Genomic DNA, 19,987 nt, shown 5'->3' with positions numbered 1-19,987 from the left:
TTGGATCCGTTCAACCATTTTTTTTTTGTTATTTTAACATTCATGTGAACAACCCTAATACTTTAAGTGTTACCAAAGCGCTTTCCTTTCACTTCACCCAACAGTGCAAGACGCTGCTGCTTTTAGTCTATTCCCCCCCCCCCCCCCAGCTAAACTACCGCAAAAAAACAACAGAAAAACGAGGTCGATTAAGCGCGTGTGCATTTCGTTTTAATTATTCTCTCAATCAATCTCGCCTTGGTTGCATTCGGTGTCAGTTCTACTTAAAACTAACAAACCAACGATCGCACTTACGGTGGCGTTACTTAGGGGAGGGGAAAGCTGAGCCCCGCCGGCAATCATCCCCCTAAGTAGAGAGAGAGGGGTGTCACTTGTGCTTCACCATTGCGTCGACTGGACTTCGAAAACTTGAAGACGACTGTTGCCGCTCTCGTCACACTAGCCTATTCATTTTTTTTTGCTCCTTATAATGGGACGAAGCGATGTATACCTGGGGTGTCCATGATATGCGCGACTTGATGAGTTAATTCCCAAGGGGGCGACTGAAGGCGCAGAAAGAGCGATTCCTGGAGTGGGGGCGCCGTCGGTATGACCGCGATGCGCGGGAGGGCGTAGCCAGCAAACGATAGTGGCCATTGTGTTCTCAGCGGCTTTTTGGGTGGATTTTTGTGCCACATTATAGAGGTTACGTGCGCCCATGGTGAATGTAAAGCTTCTTCTCTGTTTTAAACGCGAAGTGTGCTATGTCATTGTTCTCAATGTATCACCCAATTCCTGCAAAAGCCTCCACTAAGAGGCTAGCGGTATGTTCTAAATAAAAAATAAAAAATCACTGCGGTGACGCTTCGGAGACCGCGAACTTCACCACGCCTGTAGGATTTTCAGGGGAAACCGAAAATAATATGGCTGAAAAAGCTATCTGGTCGAGATTCAAGTGTAAAGTCGGGCGTAGGTGCTGCTAGGACAAAGAATTAAAATGTGGTAAATGTAGGCTTCTAAACATTAAACGAAGGTTGGTTGTCCCGAATAGAATGGGTGGAATTTGTATGCACAACCGCTACGCGCTTAATCAGCATTTATGACATTATAACCTGCGGCTGTTTTCCAGAAGGCCCGTTTTTCCTCCCCGACAATATCCTAGACCAGTGTTCGCGAATTTATTTTAGCAAGGCAGCCCAGCCTACGTAATACTCTTCATAAGGTTTTCTTCATTCTGGGGGGATAGCTAATGTTCCTTACTTTTTGGATATTGAGAGTGTGCATGTAATTTCTGTAATTTGAGGGTGTGTACTTAAAAAAAATACAAAAGAGGCGGTAGACCATCGTAAACACCAGTTAATTGTCTTAGCCAAAAAAGAGCGAATATAAATTAACAACCTGTCATAAATAAAAAAAAAACGTATGCTAAAGAATTCAATCGGCTGCATAACAGGTGTCCCCAGGAAGAGGTATTAAACAAAAATATATAAATGTAGAATTTCTAAAAATACCTGGCAAAGATCGAACATGGCATCATTAAAAAAAATAAATTCACTGTTCCAGATTGTTGTCCATAACCCACGTTAAGCGGAAATAAAAATATAATGGCTGTCGCAAACAGGCAAGCACCGGATATGGTCGCCGAAATTTGGACACCGAAATTTCCGCACCGAAATATCCTGCACCGAAATGTCCTCGAGCCGTCTGGAGTTTGCCCGGCGCTCCCTGACCCTGAAAAAATTAGCCTAGGAGCGTTTCTTTTGATTATCTTTATCTCCAGATAATCTGCTGCCGGTGGTGTTAATATTCTTATAATATACGTAGTTCGATGTGAGTTTTAAATGTCTCACTTAATTTCGACCCAGGATTATCCGACACTATGTTTACATTTAAAAACCTAATTGTAACTTTGATGTAACGACACGTTCCAATTTTCGAAGTGGAACTGGAACGCGTTCCTTTCGCAATAAAGGAACTTGTAACGGGAACTCGTTTCAAAATTGGCAAGGAACGAGGAACGAGCTTTCGTTCCTATTTTGTTAAGTTAGCGCTTCGTCCTCGTGCATTCTTTGTCCTTCGTCTTTTTTGCGCTATACATCTGTTAATAATGATCGACCAACTAGCCCAACAACGTACTTTACTAGTTCCTATTTTGGAGGAACGTGTACAACACTGGGACCGACTTACCGCCGGCCGCTTCCTCCCCGGTCGTCCGCCGCCGCATCCTTCGCCTCGCTTCCTGCCACCTGCCTTCTCCTTCGGTGTTGCATCCTCGCCGGCAACTGCGACCGACATCCTCCCTTGCGTGTAGTTGACTTGCATCGTTGGCGCTTGCCGGTGGTTGCCGTCCCTCTCGAACTCGGGAACCTGGGTGGCAGTAGCAGTCGAGTGTAATTCGATTTGTTTGCGTCTAGTGCAGAAAAAATTCACGCGCTGCTGCAATCGGCACCCGAAACGCCCCCTGAGGGCCTGCGGCATACATTTCGCACGAAACCGCCTGAACCTTGGAGACACCCAGAAAAACGTGCTATCTTGTGCCCGGACAATGAGGTGGGTGATGAATATGTCCAACCGCCGCGGTAGCTCATGGTCAAAAGGTACAACGAGTCAAATGGTCCAACGCTTCAAAAGGTCCAATAGTCGCGTTACAGCCGAGTGAAAGGGTCCAACGAGCCAAGAGGTCCAACGGGCCAACAGGTCCAAGTTGTGTCAAGAGGAAGAACTCGTCAAGAGGTTCGAATCGTCAAGTGTTCCAACGAGCGTTTTTTTTTTTTTTTTTGATGTCCTTTCTTTATAATTTACCCCTTAGCCGTTCTTAAGAGCCCCTTCAGCTCATTTCATAGAATGGCTTTAGCCAATTAAATGTCCCAGGGATATTTTGTCGTATAGGTTTTGCCGGTCTCAGTTACTGACTGCTTTAGCTGTTTTGGTAAATCTGGACGATACACTCCTACAGGGTTATTGGTGAAACGTAGACTGATAATGTTTGCTGCAATGCATCGTTATATTGCCATTAATGGCTGCGGGTGAAGATTACTGACTGCTTGAGCGACATGTTTTGGAATTTTAGAATTTAGTGTCCGTGTTCCAGCCTGCGTTCTAGAACACATTTTATACCAATTCTACGGAAGTGTACCTCCGCATCTAATATTTGGCCTTCCCTTTCATGCATATCAGTATTCGTAATCACAAATACTTCATTGGGTAACTTTTACTTTGTCCAGTCCTGGGATCTCGTGTGTTCTGCAGATTCTTGAAGTTATAACTAACAATGGGGGCCTCTCTAAAAGGTTGCCGAATGCTAGCCTCCAAATTGAATTAATCTTCGTTCAGAGTGTGACACAGAATGCGCGTTTCTTCGTCTATGTAAAGTAAAATAATTCAGTATCCGCCGAGTTTGTCCGACAACGCAGGAACACCCTATAAATTAGGTGTGTGCGAGCGTTAGTTTGCCTCGTGTTTTGCATGAGAAAGTTGTTATGACAAATATTTATTCAAACAGGAACGCGCTTTTAATAAGGGAAACAACCTATATATATATATATATATATATATATATATATATATATATATATATATATATATATATATATATATATATATATATATATATATATATAGTGTAAGTAAAGAGTCGGATACACAGCAAGAACAATAACAAACAATGTTTACTTACGTAGCGGCAACGGGACTTGCCTTCATCAGAGTAAAGTTACATGATTTTGCTGTCGCAAACATTTTGAACACGTTTCTTATATAGGTTTGCATAAAACTGTGAGTAGGAGCGGAACATATTTCGGAAATGGAGTGTGCATACGGTCAGGCTACGCCTGTGTTACAACATCAACAAAAAAAAACAAAAAAAAAGAAAGGGGGGGGAGCGAGAGAGAGAAAAATGGGTCGTGTTAACAATGCAGCGTTCAAGGTTGCACCATGACGGGTCAACGTATGCCGCGCGGGCTGCAAGTTCAGACAATGGGGGAAACTGGACAACCGCGGTTTGAAAAGAAAGGGGAGAGTATACACTGAGGTATTCAGTGGCTGGGGAGACTGATTCGGGGGGAAGCGAAGATGGGTGTGCCCCCCGCGGATGAAGAGAATAGATAGGGGGCACAAAAGAGCATTTCACAGAAGCTAGCAATTGAACAGGAAATAGGTAGGGTCACAAAAGGTTAAACATGAATAGATCACAAAGAGTTAAACATTCTTAAGTGGTGGTGGGAACGAGGTCTCCTTCCGCAGGACAAATGGCATTGTTGAGCCGCATTAGGCTAATAAAGCTGCTGTATTAGGAGAGTTTCTGCGAATTCTGATGGCAAACTCGAGGGTAGGAATAATGAACATAGTTATAAAAATTATGAAGCCGCTAATTTTAATCGAGGGATAAGCACGTTAGTTTTCCGTAACTTTCATTAATTCCAAGTGTGGCTGACCCAAACTTATAAATGAGATAAGATTCCCGAACCTCGCGGTCGTGGTGCGTTTTGAAGGCGGATTCTAAAATCGTTGCTTTAAGATGTTCAAATGCATGCCCGGGACTGTTCACATGTCTTGACAGGGGCAAATCCGCGAGGTTCGGGAATCTTATCTCATTTCTCAGTGTTATTTCTTTATTCTTTCTTTAATAGTGTACATGTATAACAAGAGACCAGGGCTAAAGGCGAAAACCGCCTGACGGGGTCCCGGCCCCCTTTCTACGTTAGTACATCAATTCACATCAATACATTAATGAATACATTAAAACAGTTCTATCAGAGTCACTCGGAGCATAATGCAGAAAGGAAAACATTGAAACAGTGCACTTATCACTTTCAACAAAGTAACAGAAACATGAACATGAGCATTTATCAGTTTATACATTACCAGCCTTACCCTCACGCCGAAATTTTCATTAGCGTACAAGTAACAAACACAAAATCAAATACAAAAATGTAAGCCATATTGATAAACACAAACAACCAAAAAGATAAAATTTGTACTGAGGTTCATTCAGGGCGATGGATTTTGGCAGACATCAAAGCATTTCAAAGTTGTTTCTATCCCCTTTTTCTAGTCCATAAAACACAACAAGTACATTGCATGGAGATACAGGTTACCGAGTTATCACCGAAACATTTGTGTTTACTAAAAGCGTCCTGCACTTCTTTTTAAAGGTGGATGGGACGTCGGAAAAATTCATGCTCAGTTCTTGCATATTTAGCACTTTTGTTGACTGAAAATCAATAGTCTGCTGGCCGTAATTCGTCCTTATAGGCAATGGCCTTCATTTTGGATTCCGGATATTATATTCGCCGGCACTTTCAGATGGTAATTTATATATCCCGCTCCTGTAAATCCACTGTAGAAGCTTAAAATAATAAACTTGGTCGGCTTTCAGCATGTTGTATTTAATGAAGAGTAGTCGTGTTCTTAGATCGCGCCTATCACCTTTGACATTTTCGCACATTCGCAGAATTTTCTTTTGCAGAATAATTAACTTATTGTAGTTATACGCGGTTGTGGTGCCCCATACCAGGATTCCGTAGCTTAGCCTAGAATAGAAAAAGGAGTAATATAATGTCTGTTTCAGCCAGTTGGGTATCAGTGTGTGTATTTGATAAATTTGCCCGGTAACACGTGATAAGTCGGATCTAAGGCTATTAACATGCGCAGTCCATGTAAGGTCTTCCGCAAACCAGACCCCTAAGAATTTCTGTTCAACACCTCGGTCTAGTGTGGTACCATTGTAGGTTATACGGATGTTGTAGGGATCTCTTTTATTTATTGGTTTGAATATAATATACTTTGTTTTACTTGTATTTAGACTTAATTGATTGTTATGGAGCCAGTTAGAAAGCTTTATGAGGTAGGAATTTGCAGCTTGTTCTAGACACTTTTTTGTTGTCCCTGAAAAAAATATATTTGTGTCATCAGCGTACATGATCATGTCAGTTGAGCCAGGTATCGTGGTTATGTCGTTTATATATATAAGAAACAGGAGCGGTCCCAGAATGGAGCCCTGCGGAACGCCACTGGTTATTTTCATTTTAGTAGAAAATATGTTACCCACACATACGTACTGGGTTCTGTCAGCAAGGTAACTTTTCATTACGCTTAGTGCTACTCCGCGCACACCGTAGCACTCAAGTTTCTTTAAGAGAATTTTATGCTGGACAGTGTCGAAAGCCTTCCTAAGGTCTAAGAATAATCCCAGTGTTAGTAATTTCTTTTCGATTTTTCGACTATTTTTTCTTTAATATGAACTAGTGCCATTTCAGTACCCTTGTTTTTTTGGAAACCATATTGAGCGTTGTTTATAATTTGGTGCTTTTCGAAGAAGTTAGTCAGCCTGTCATTGATGACCCTTTCAAATATTTTAGAAAACATAGGTAGAACTGAGATAGGTCGATAGTTATTGATTTCTGTTTCACCACCTCCCTTGTAGACAGGGGTGACTCTAGCAATTTTCAGTTCGTCTGGGAAGTATCCTGTTTCGAACATCTTGTTTATTATGTGAGTTAATATTGAACTCACAATATGTGCAGTATACTTGAGGGGTAGGGCTTTCACTTCATCGTATCCTGCTGCCGCCTGGTTACATAAATCCTGGATTATTTTAAATATTTCACACGGTGATGTAGGTGCAAACATTATGGATGACGACATAAGGTATAAGAATCTACGCCGTCAGTTTCTTCTGGACTATTACCAATATTAACAAAGTGGCGGTTCATTTCGTTCGCGAGTTCCTGTCCAGTGACAAGGCGATTGTTAATCAAAACTTCTTTTACATTGCTGTTTAAAGGCTTTCTGTTCATTACATCGTTTATTAAGTTCCACATTTTTCTTTGGTCTCCCTGGGTGCTCATGAATCTCTGTTCATAATATTCGCACTTCGCTTTTTTTAGCTCAGTGTTAAGCTTGTTTCTGAATTGCTTAAATTCTGAAAATAAAGTAGGTTCCTGTGTTCTAACAAATTTATAATACAGTCTATTTTTTTCTTTTATTGTCTTGTACAAGTGAGGAGTAATCCATGGTTTTCTAATTTTTTTGTGTTGTGTTTTGCATTTCCGCAGTGGAAATGAGGTATTGTATATTTCTAGAAACTTATCGCGAAAACTTGTAAATGCGGTTCTAGGATTGTGGTCGTCATACACGTGGTCCCACGTTTCAACCTCTATGCGGTGAGCAAAGCTTTCTAAGGACTGTTTATTTATTTGCCGGGTGAAAAATATACTGTTCCTGCAATATTTTTTGGTTGTTACAGGTGCAAGACAGAATATTGGCATATGATCAGATAAGTCACACGATAGCACACCACATTTAAGACTACTATTTTCTATATTTGTTATACATACATCAAGGCAGGTTGCTGTGGCAGTCGTCACGCGAGTAGGCCGTCTTATCGTATTTTGAAAAGCATGGGCATGAATGATGTCTTTGAGCTCTCTTGACGAAGGGCTATCAGAGTTTGAATCGATGTTAACATCGCCAAGAATCACAATCGGTACAGCCATGGGTCCAAAACTGTCTAATGTATTTTCCAGGAATGTCATAAATTCAGGTAGAATGCCAGAGGGTGGCCTGTACAGTGCACCAATGACAACATTTGATAACCTAATGAACAGACTTTCAATATTTGTATCAATACTTGTTAGTTCAGCAATGGTCTCATGTGGCAAGTTATCTCGCAGGTAAATGGCAATACCACCACCTCTTTTATTTTTCCTGCATAAGGTTTTAACTTTGTATCCTGGAAAGTGGGGTGGTATATCGTGTGACGTTAGCCAAGTTTCTGTTAGTACTATGGCATCGAAGACAAGAGAGAACGATCTCAGAAATGCTTCCAGATTATCGACCTTATTTTTAATGCTTCTGATATTTAAGTGTAGCGTTTTGAACAGAGTTTCTTCCTTTCCAAACTTTCTGTTAAAAGTTTCAGAGTTGAACAGGGAGCAATCTTTGTCCCCAGCTTCCACCGATTGCGTTTCCGTTCTTATCTGACATTGTAGCAGTACGGTCTTTAGCGCGTGATTTTTTCAAGATCAGATATGCCGGTTATTCTGATGGCATCCGTGTCCTCATTCTGTCTCGCATAGATTTTTCCCCCAGCTGTCCACACGAACTTCCACCCTTCCTGTTTTTTCTTTGCAACTGCGGCACCCATCAGCTTCTTGTTCGAATTCGTCAGGTGCTCGTTTATAAAAACAGGCGCAGTACTGCCACCATAATCGAGGTCCTTAGTAGTGATTTTGTTTCTGCGGGCCTTTGCCAGTAGCTTATCACGCTTCGACCTCTGAACAAAGCGAACAACAAGGTTTTTCTCGAGTGGCCTAAAGGTTGGCACGCGGTGGAATATGTCGATATCGCCATCTGAAATCGGCTCGTCCAAGAAGGCGCCAATTCTTTTCACCACGTCACACGCGTCACCTTCCTCGGGCACACCCTTTATTTCCAAATTGTTTGATCGCTGATATTGCTCCAGTTGTTCGATCTTTTCGCTCAGATGCCTGTTTTCAGCAGCCAGCTCATCATTTTGTTTTTTTGCCGCGAGTAATTCATTTCGAAGTTGTTTCATTTCATTTCTGAGCTCCTTTACACCGTCACACGTGTCACTGCAATACTTCACGCTATCTTTTAGGGTTCTGAGGTCCGCCCTTAGCTCGCGCTTTAGATCTTCCAGTGCTTTAGTCACGTCTTTGATTTCTTTGCTCATGTTGACAAAAGAAGCACGAGTCACACACAACCCTACACTCTACAATCCCCCAAGAACACACTAGTAAAGAATTCACACCCGTGTGTTCGACGTCGATGACAAGTGCATGTCCATTTATAAGTTTGGGTCAGCCACACTTGGAATTAATGAAAGTTACGGAAAACTAACGTGCTTATCCCTCGATTAAAATTAGCGGCTTCATAATTTTTATAACTATGTTCATTATTCCTACCCTCGAGTTTGCCATCAGAATTCGCAGAAACTCTCCTAATACAGCAGCTTTATTAGCCTAATGCGGCTCAACAATGCCATTTGTCCTGCGGAAGGAGACCTCGTTCCCACCACCACTTAAGAATGTTTAACTCTTTGTGATCTATTCATGTTTAACCTTTTGTGACCCTACCTATTTCCTGTTCAATTGCTAGCTTCTGTGAAATGCTCTTTTGTGCCCCCTATCTATTCTCTTCATCCGCGGGGGGCACACCCATCTTCGCTTCCCCCCGAATCAGTCTCCCCAGCCACTGAATACCTTACTGTATACTCTTCCCTTTCTTTTCAAACCGCGGTTGTCCAGTTTCCCCCATTGTCTGAACTTGCAGCCCGCGCGGCATACGTTGACCCGTCATGGTGCAACCTTGAACGCTGCATTGTTAACACGACCCCTTTTTTTCTCTCTCGCTCCCCCCCTTTCTTTTTTTTTGTTGATGTTGTAACACAGGCGTAGCCTGACCGTATGCACACTCTCCATTTCCGAAATTTTTTCCGCTCCTTCTCACAGTTTTATGCAAACCTATATAAGAAACGTGTTCAAAATGTTTGCGACAGCAAAATCATGTAACTTTACTCTGATGAAGGCAAGTCCCGTTGCCGCTACGTAAGTAAACATTGTTTGTTATTGTTCTTGCGGTGTATCCGACTCTTTACTTACACTATTTCTGCGCGCTTTGTGAGTTTATCTTTCTCTAGATTTATATATATATATATATATATATACATATATATATATTTATATACATATATATATATATATATATATATATATAGATATATGGGGCAAAAATAAGGGTTGGCAGTCAAGAAAACCTCGGAAAGCAAAGGGGAGGATATAGTAGGTCACAGAAACAGATACAGCATTTGGAAAGAAAGAAAGTGGAGAAAAAATGCCCGCCAGGTGGAATCCGAACCCACGACCTCTAGAATACCGGTCTGGTGCGATAACCACTACGCTACCGGCGGGCTATTTTTCCCCTTCACTTTCTGAGGTATTTATGTCAATGTAATTTTTTTCTCTACTTGGGGGTGGTAGCCAGCGCCACTCCCAATTCTCGGGGTGCAGGGGACCTTCTTTTTAACCCCCGGACCGTGACTCGAGTGTCTACGACATGTCGAGAGTGGTCGACCAGCGTTGAACCCTCTTAAGCTCCCTATGGCACCAAGACTGTCAGAACAGAGGCCGTCGCTATGCATGTAGCGAATCAGAATAGGAAATGAGGGGCTCGTTGAAATAAGACAGAAATAAGGGTTGGCAGTCAAGAAAACCTCGGAAAGCAAAGGGGAGGAAAACCTCGGAAGAAAAGGGGAGAGGGGAAGAAAGTGGAGAAACCACGTGAAGTTTGCGCGGGGTGTTCAAACACGACATGCAACAACATTCTCGCTGCTCCCTTGTGAGGGGCTTATGCGAACCACGTGACATTTGCGCGGGAGGTTTAAACACGATTTTCATCATGTTGGCCGGCGGCGGCGGCGCACTGCGATGTAGCAGCAGAGTAGAGAACGCCTCCGTACGTTCACTGATCACGTGAACACTTCCTGAGCCGCAGTAGAAATGCGCCAGGACCGAGAAGACTGCAACTCGCACTGCGCCCAAATTTCCTATTAGGGAGTGTAGTAATCATCAGTCCATTTTTTAAAGCCCGTCCGTTCTTCTGTTCATTTTTCGCAATCATCTGATAACCGCATACCGCCGTTAGCTGCCGACTGCGCTACTTGCGAAATGGGCATCGGTGGAGGAGAGGGGGAAAATAGTCGTGAAAGAGGTGGCGGGGGTGAGATGGAGCCACGGGCGGCGCCGAGTAAATCGATGACACCGGAATGAAACATGGGGGGGGGGGGGGGGGGGGGGTTAGACATATACTGCTTTGCAGTAAAAAGCGTACCATCGGGATACATGTGATCGTGTCCCCGACTAAAAGCGATCAGGACCTCAGGAAGGGCAACCCTATCACCCTGTTTTCAGAGTTTCAATCTCTCCTGGGAAAGGCTCCGATTCGGAGTAGATTCACTGCTCAAGGTGCCTTGCTTATTGACGTAGCCACGGAGAACGATGTGAATGCTTTGCTGCGATGTGACCGGATCAGCAGAAAGACAGGGTCTGCCCGCCTACCTCACTCGTACGTGAAGAATACGTGCATCATCAAAGGTGTGCCCAAGTGGTACACGCAGGAGGACCTCGTAAGCTATCTCAAGCCTCAAGGGGTACTGCATGCGAGAAGGAACAAGGGTCAGAGTGGCTTCTCGGGAGATAACTGGAAAACCACCCCATCTGATGTTGCAGTGTTATCGTTCGCTCCATACACTGAACGGCCAAACATGATTAACCTCGGGTTTACAAGGCACACAACGGCCGATTACATGGAGACCCCTTCCCGTTGCTTCAAGTGTCAACGCTTTGGGCACGTCGCGAAATACTACAAAGGAGGTCAGCGCTGTAAGTGGTGTGGCGGCCCGCATGACTTCCAGCAATGCAAGGGAAACATTGCCTGCGCCAACTGCAGCGGCGATCACCCTGCAAATTTCAGCGGGTGTCCATTTCGCGTTAGCACCCTACAGAGTAGGAAGGCTTTCATCGAGGGACCCAAATCCCCTCCACCGCCACCAGACAGTGACAGTTTTCCGGTTCTGCTTGCACAGGAGTCCATAAAGGCGACAAAAAGCACGGAACCTACGGCCAGCGTTGCACAACTAGAGCCACGTGATTTCTGCACCACCCCTCCTGGGCAACGCGGGCGTGATCAGTACGCCAACATCGTGAAGGAGCGTCGTGCTAATTCAAGTGAAGTCAAGGTAGACGACTATTCAAAAGTTGTGCGAGCACTTTTTACAGCCCTCCGGTCCCACCTTGGTTCCATGACTCCAAGCTTCTTCAAAACCATTCTGGATACCATGCTTAACCTGGAACCTGTCATTTGGGGTTTACTGCGACGCTCCTACCTCAGTTTAATGTCCCTTCGGAGCATCATGGCCTCTAATTCAAGATACTTCCAGGATGAAGTTAAAAGCACCACTATACTCCAATGGAATGCAAGAAGCCTTAAGCCCCGTTTCTCGGATGTAAGCAGTTTGTGTTTATAAACAATTTGTCCATCATCGTCATTTGCGAACCGAGCGCCACGTACGCGTTCGTGCTCTCTGGATATGAAGAATTTGTGTCATCAGCTTGTGATGCGTCTAGTAAAGTACTGGTTTTCACCGACGCGAACTAACATATGATCTCCATTCTGTGGAACCTCATGACAGCAACCATTACGTTTGCCTCACAGTGAAGAGGAAAAGTGTCTCATTCACACTCATAGGAGTTTATCTGCGTCAAGACGCTTCGATTACAAAAGATTAGACAAAATCATCAGAGACACCCCTGGACCGTGGATCCTTATGGTGGACTGTAATGCGCATCATATGCTCTCGGGAAGTTACAGAAATGATCCAAGATGTAGAAAGCGGGTTTCACTGACGTCCCGTCATGACCTTTTCTGTGTCAATGGTGGCAGCCCAACATTTCTTCGTGGAACGGCATATAGTGGCTGTTTGGATTTGGCTTTTGTCTCGAGAAGCCTCCCTGACAGCATTCAATGGTTCACAGACATGAAATCTGTGGAAGAGACCACCTTCCACCATGCCTGAGGATCGAGGGCTTCTTCCTGGGAAAATCATCTGATTAATAGACTGGAAGAGGTTTAAATCTCGCATGAAAGATCTCTCCTGCGAAGGGCTATCCTCGACTTTTGAAAGTGCCGTAACCAGCACTGCGCTAGATTCCATGCGTTTTTTCCGGGTGCATCCCAAGCTGAAAAAATTTGACGAAGTGCTAGAACATCTCAGAGCTATTCTTCGTCGTGCAGAACGACGATACAGGCGCACAAAGTCTATTCATGACCTTCGTGAGGCCAGACGTACACAAAAAAAAAAAATTCAACGTCATATTGTACAGGTGCAAGCAGAGCGCTGGAAATCGTTCTGCGAGAAACGTGATCCTCGAAAACCTCTATCTTATATCTGGAACACTATCAGAGGCCTTCGAACAGCAACACAGCAACGTCGGCCTTTCAGTGCTTTGACGCTTCATGAGAAACGCTGAGAGGTCGACGTAGCGGAGGACTTTTGCTTAAGAATCGCCAATGGTCCAGCTTCGGCCAGCCAAGCGGACATACGCGTCTTCTCCGTATCACGCCACCGACTCCTGCGTGGACGTCCCATTTTCAATAGAAGAGCTCGATGCGGCGTTAGGTCTGTGCCGAAGTAGATCTTCACCAGGACCAGATGGAGTGACGCACGCCGCCCTGCGTCACCTCGGCCAAGAAGCCGTCACACTCTTGTATCGCTGAACCACTCATGGCAAGATGGTTTGATCCTCGAGGATTGGAAGGCTAACCGCCTGGTACCAGTTCTTAAAGCAGGCAAGTCTCCCCTTGACCCGGCAACATATCGTCCTATAGCCCTTGCAAACTACATTGGAAAATTATGGAAAAGATGGTTTTGGGTCGTTCGGAATGGTACCTAGAGCACCATAAAATTTACCCCTTTGCTATGGCCGGATTCCGACGCGGACTTTCATCCATCGACAACGTAATTGACTTAGTCCCATCGGTACAGCACAACAAATCACTCAAACGTTTGTCAGCCGATTTGTTTCTCGATATAAAAGGAGAGTACCATAACGAAATAAAGATGCCGTTCTGGGCAGCCTACAAGATGCGCGAGTCGGTGGACGGACATTTAGATGGATACAAAGCTTTCTATCAGGTAGATATTTTTTCGTTGATTCTTCAGATGGCCCAACATCACAGCACTTTGTTTCTCGTGGCGTCCCGCAAGCAAGTGTACTTAGCCCTACATTATTTAACCTCACCTTGATAGGACTTATTGCCGCATTACCAACCAACGTCCACCTCTCCATCTATACTGATGACATTTGCATTTGGGCGTCAGGAGCTTCACGAACTCAGATTCGAGCCCGACTTCAGAACGCCGCAACACTCACTCGTTTGTTCCTGCGTCAATAAGACCTGGAAATATCTCAGGGGAAATGTTCCCCGGTTGCTTTCACCCGCAAAAAAATGTCGCAGTAAAAAATTTATTTAAATGGACCCCATATATCTTACGTCAGAAGTCACCGGTTTATGGGAGTTATCGTAGATCAGGACCTATCATTTACTTCTCAAGTTTCATTCCTGAAAAAAAGACTGACTGCAGTGTCCAGCTATTCAAGTTTCTGACGTGGGGTGTCTCCGTGCACTCGAGTTTACGCCATACGATGCCCTGTTTGTCCGTACTTTAGGTTACAGCCTGCCTGTATTAACCAACACGTATAAAACTAACTTACAGACAATTCAGGCCATACAAGCCGAGGGTCTTCGAGCATGTCTCGGTCTCCCGCGTTGCGCCTCAACTGTGGCCAAAATTTGTATTGCAAGTAATTACCCCATCGCAACCAACATGATAGTGGAGACACTGAGTGCACACATTAAACAACTCACGTGGTTGCCTCACCAGCACCTTGCATCCCTGCCTTCAACCCGACCATAGGCAACTTTTAAATGCAGAGCATTTCAGTAACTCACGATGTCACCCGCGTTGGCGTCCGTAGTCCACACCGTCGTTGTCCCTATAAAAAATACTATCCGACGCCCGGTTTCGATCCCTCGACCCTGCGGGCAGAACGCAATGTACATGGTACTCTAACCACTGCGCCACAAAGCCGACACAGGATGAAATGCTTCGAACGTGCCTTACATCGTTGACTCATTCAAATTACTGCTGACGAGTGCTCTCTGACGAAATTTCCTTGACTCATTCAAACTACGTCAAGAAGCTGCTGATACAACGCATTCACTACCACCAACTCCCCAAACACTAAACGTTAACGCAATACACCCACGCCCTATGCGGCGCATTTACTCGAGTCCCCCTCGCGGGGAGATGGGCCCAATTTGTCGTTCGCGCCCGCTCCGATCGCTAACATCTGTGGCGTGATCGTGACGTCAACATCCCGCGTTCGTGTGGTGGCGCGATTTCGGCACTACAACACTCTCTCGCGAGGGGCATTGGATTGGATTCGCTTGGATTGGCTTGGCTTGGATTGGATTGGATTGGATTAAAGTGGATTGTGTTGGATTGTGTTGCGTCATAGTCGCGCCACGTTGCGTCATAGCCGCTCCACGTTGCGTCGTAGCCGCGGCAGGGGGTTCACGGCACGTTTCACGTTTCACCATCAACTTCATCGACAATGTCTACGCTGGAAGAGAAGGCGGCGCGGCGGTGTGCTGCGGATGCTGAGCGCAAGCGCCGCAAGCGAGCCGCCGGCGCCGAACTTCGCCAGCGAGAAGCCGCAGCCATTCGTGAACGTCGGGCGGCGGATGCAACTCTGCGAGAACGTGACACTGCATCGAAACGCCGACGTCGAGCCGACAACGACGACGTTCGCGAACGCGAAAAATGATGTCACGTGACCTCGCAATTGGGAGTCGTCGTTAATTACAACAATTAGCAACAACAATAGCAACAACAATTACAACAACAACCAATACGTAATCCATACGACTTGCAGGCGCGCCCCCGCGGAAATGCTCTGCATTTGATCGTGCCCCTCGCGAGGGGGATGTTTAAGATAGCGACAGGTGTGGATTTTGTAATATGTTTGCACAGAGACGACCATGTTGTCATAATGCACGTAACCGGGCTTCTCCTTACCCGGGAAGGTGATGCGTGCCTTTTCGTTTCTCGGTGCGCTGAAATTCTCCGACTCATCGGAGCTTACTGATACTACTCACTTCTACTCAATCTGCACGCACCTGTATTTCCTTGTACATAATCTGTACAATGTTTCAATGATTCAATAATATCCAACAATGTTTCTACTAATTTGGTCAAATATGCAAGGTGGTAAATATCATCGTAACACAGATATAATCGTTATCATCTTTAAATATCATTGTTACAAATATCATCGTTACCATTTGGTGCAGTGCAAATAAACTCCACCAATGCTTTTTTCTGCAGTGGGTGTAGTATTGTATTTGATTGCAAAAATCAAGCTTCAATAAATTCTCTATTAAGGGAACATTACAAATATTACTTATGTATTGATTTTTACCCGATATCTGAGTAATGGTTTGCTCTTGTTCAACAATGTTGATAAGTATGGACATTTCCACCGGTCTTGCACGTTTACATGCGGCGGTGGGTGTAGAAACCTATTGTTCAGATTCTGTTTCACTTTGGCCGGGCGGCTGAATCGCGTGACAGACAGACGGACAATTTTTAGGGCAGTTCTGTTACCAGTAGTCGCTGCGCGCTGATAATTGGTTTTGTAATAAATTCTCTTTTCACAGACAGGCATACTGACAGACCAAAATTTTTGTGTTCAAGTAGCCCAAGAAAGACTCGTCTTTAAAAGGGTTAGACTTTTTTTTTTTTTTTTGCCTTGCGGGCCACCGCGTGGATTCTTGGGGGAAAGCAGATACGGGGCGGCGCGCTTGCGGCAAACGTCCCGGTACCGTCTTACTCCGCCATTCGTCAAAAATGCCACGTTTGACTGTTCGAGTGCTTTTCGTGCGTTGCTGGTGCAAAACCCGAATCTCTATACTCAATTATGCGCGCGCAAAAATATTTTCAATGCAAGCATCCTTTGGTGCGGGCAGCATGTGTTTATATGCCCCTCCAACCTTCTTACAAACGCGACGTTCCTTTAGGCAAGCTGACAGAAGGCTTACATATTCAGACAGAATCGCATGCGTTTAAAATGTTCGACTTGACTCTAGAAGACTGAATGCGGGCAAATTATTTTGCGATAATGCTTCCCGACATCAGGGGCGCTAAAGGCGAGAAACAAAAAAAAATCAGAAGGGCGCTCTCGGAGGGCTGCTCAAAGAATGCAAAGCAGATAGCTAGTCGCATAAAACACTGCTTCAGAGATCGTTAGTTTATTTATTTATTTATCACAATACCCACAGCGCCAAAGTTGGCATTACAGTGGGGGGGAAACATACAATCAAAGAAAACACCGAGTACAGGTTTGTACAAAGCAAAATGGAACAGTAACAACCGAAATAACACAAACTGATTGTACAACGGCAAGCAAAGACAGCATACAATTGAAATGAATCACCTCATCTGCAGGCATGCGGCGAAAGTTTCACTCGACGTAAAAGACACCTCCTGCTGAGTTAGACTATTCCACTCCGATATAGACCTCGGAAAAAAGGACATTTTAAACAGATTTGTTCTGCATGAAAATTCTTTTACTTTGAGTGAATGATCCCTTCTGGACGAGATGTAATCTGGGTTTTCTAAGTAATTGTCGCGGTTTATTCCAGTTTTGGAGTGAAATATGCTGTGAAAAAGCTTCAATCGGAGAATTTTTCTGCGGCCATGCAAAGATTGCCATCCCAGAGAACTTTTTGCCCGGGACACACCGAAATTGCTAGAATAATCATTGCAAACAAAACGAACGGACAAATTTTGAATCCTTTCTAACCGCTCTGTATCTGTGGCCGTCCAAGGGTCCCAGACTGTGCACGCGTATTCGAGGATAGGGCGGATGTAAGTCTTGTATAACAATGCCTTTGTGTCTAACGGAAAATGTTTGGTGTTGCGCCGCAAAAACCCTAAACTACGTGATGCCCTAGCACAGACATATCTAATTTGACGACTCGAGGAAAGGTTAGAAGTGAAAAAAATACCGAGATATTTATGCTCATTTACGAAGGTAATATCTTTTCCATTAAGGACATAGGTATAGGAATGAGCATTTTTCTTCTTTGTGAAACGCATACAAACAGTTTTGTCCGAATTAATGCTCATACCCCATTTCATGCACCATTCGGAAAACCTATTTAAGTCATGTTGCAAGTATTCACAGTCATCTTGATTTTTAACAATCCTGTAGAGAACACAATCGTCAGCGAAGAGTCGCATAGACGAAGTAATGCCGGTAGTCACATCATTCATATAAATAAAAAAAAGCAACGGGCCCAGAACGGAGCCCTGAGGCACCCCTGAAGTAACATCCATATCCTGGGATTTTTCGCCATCCAGGACAACTCTTTGCATTCTGTTGGACAAATACTCCTTAATCCAATGAATTACAGTGCAATTAATATTATACCAGGAAAGCTTTTCAATTAACAAGGAATGAGGAACAACATCAAAGGCTTTTTTTAAATCAAGGAACACACAATCAATGGAAAAACCTTTGTCCAGCGCGTAAGCAAAATCATGTACTAATTCAGTAAGCTGAGTTATACACGAGAACCCGCGGCGAAATCCATGCTGCACCGGCGTTAACAAAGAAAAAGCATTCAAATGATTGATGATAGCGGAGAAAAAAACATGCTCAAAAATTTTGCAAACTACGCTTGTTAGAGACACCGGCCGATAATTTGATGGAAGAGATCTATGGCCAGTCTTGTGAATAGGCGCTACATTTGCCATCTTCCAATCCCCTGGCAACGCCCCTTCTTCAAGTGACTTTGTAAAGATAATGCGCAGATATTTTGATACTGATGGGGCGCACATGGAAAGCAAAGCAGTTGGAAGGTTATCGGGCCCTGGGGCACTATTCACGTTTAAGCCCTCGAGCAGAAGTTGAATACCACGCTCGTCAAAGACAATGTCATGCATAAGGTCTGCAGCATAAGGGACGGGACAAACCGCATGATTACAGTAATCACAGTTTGAAAACACCGAGGAAAAGTACAAGTTAAAATGTTGGGCTTTTGAAACAGGGTCCTCAACAATATTTCCGTCAACTTCAAGGGGTGGAATAGAAATCTGGTCATTTCTGCTTTGTTTGATGAATTTCCACAGCTCTTTTGGTCGGTCCTTGAAACGCGAGTGGAAAGATGCGAAAAATGAAGTCTTTGCCTGCTTAACAACTACTTTCATTTCATTAGTTTCATTTCATTTCATTTCATTAGTTCAATGTTATAAAACAAGTCTCCGATGTTATAGCTATGCTATCTTTGTCACGAGCTTCAACTTATGACGAGGCATCCTTTGTCCCCCGAGAGAATGGGGACTCGTGGACAAGAAGGAAGCCGAACACGGCAACACCCGCAGAAACACAAACCGCCGAACGTTGAGGGTAGCGGCAGTTTTTGGCCGTGTTGCAACCGGTGTCATCCCACCGGTGATCATAGGGGCCGCGGTTGCACACGGCATTAAACTCCCGCTTTGCTGCCCACATTATTACGAAGTACGACAAGAGCGTGTATCAAAGTGGCATTGCCGTTAGCCCTGACGTGCAACGTAGGCAATAAAACTTGCTGCTGGGCTTTGTTGGTCCACAGTACTCGCAACAAAAGTTAGCGCGCAACAGACCGAGCGCAAAAGAGATGACTGGGGCTAGCGTCTGTCCCCTCTGTCTCATCTGTGTTTTGTCTGTAAATTTGCACTAACTTTGGTTGCGAATACGTAGCAATAAGACGCTTCGTGCTGGATTGCTATGGGTGTTCGTGTCTTCCGCACCAGAATCTCGGGAGAATGGACATCTGTAGATTTCACCTTTGTACACGCAAAAAAGGAGAGAAAAATCGGAGCCCTTCCGCCCTGTGAAGAGGGAATTCCAGCAAAGGTGGGGAAATTTGGTATGTCTGAGTGTAGCTATATTGAATTATAAGGGCAGTGGTCCGATCTTTGAGCGCACCGCGAACTGCAATCTTCTCGGCCACGGCGCAAACCTGCTGCGTCTCAGGAAGTGATCGCGTCATCAGGGATCGTACGATGTACCGCGCTACCCTGGCGCACCTTGCTCTGGCGTTGTCTCGTAGCGCGTAGCCGCCGCGGAGCACGTATCGCAAGACTCCCTCCCCCTCACATCTTCGCCATGCTCTCCTTCCCCCGCTTTCCTTCTCGCTCTATCTTTCATGCATTCATCGTTTTATCTGTTACGACGAGACGGACGGCGGCGCGAAACCACAGCAACGTGTGCCCAAGAGTCGCGGTCTAAAACAACGTGAAGCAGGCTAGCGCACCTGGCCTCGAGGGCGCAATCACCGAGCTACCGCAGCTGGTATAATAAAGCAATTGCAATGCATT

The 19,987-nt window shown here is 44.7% G+C and overlaps 1 protein-coding gene across 1 annotated transcript in view; it reads left to right on the top strand.

Annotated features, from left to right (window-relative positions):
* The first annotated feature begins 2,322 nt into the window (after positions 1 to 2,322).
* Positions 2,323 to 19,987, top strand: part of LOC144164214 (cholesterol 7-desaturase nvd-like) — a 47,095-nt gene continuing 29,430 nt past the window's right edge. The window contains exon 1 of the mRNA XM_077694731.1: positions 2,323 to 2,529. Within this exon, the coding sequence (XP_077550857.1) occupies positions 2,525 to 2,529 (5 nt within the window). The 5' untranslated portion in view covers positions 2,323 to 2,524. The remainder of the gene's footprint in view (positions 2,530 to 19,987) is intronic.

The sequence above is a fragment of the Haemaphysalis longicornis genome, unplaced genomic scaffold (genome assembly GCF_048455015.1).
Source record: "Haemaphysalis longicornis isolate Haplotype H1 unplaced genomic scaffold, Haemaphysalis longicornis Haplotype H1 scaffold_13, whole genome shotgun sequence".
NCBI lineage: Eukaryota > Metazoa > Arthropoda > Arachnida > Ixodida > Ixodidae > Haemaphysalis > Haemaphysalis longicornis.
This window is presented reverse-complemented; position numbering and strand designations above follow the sequence as displayed.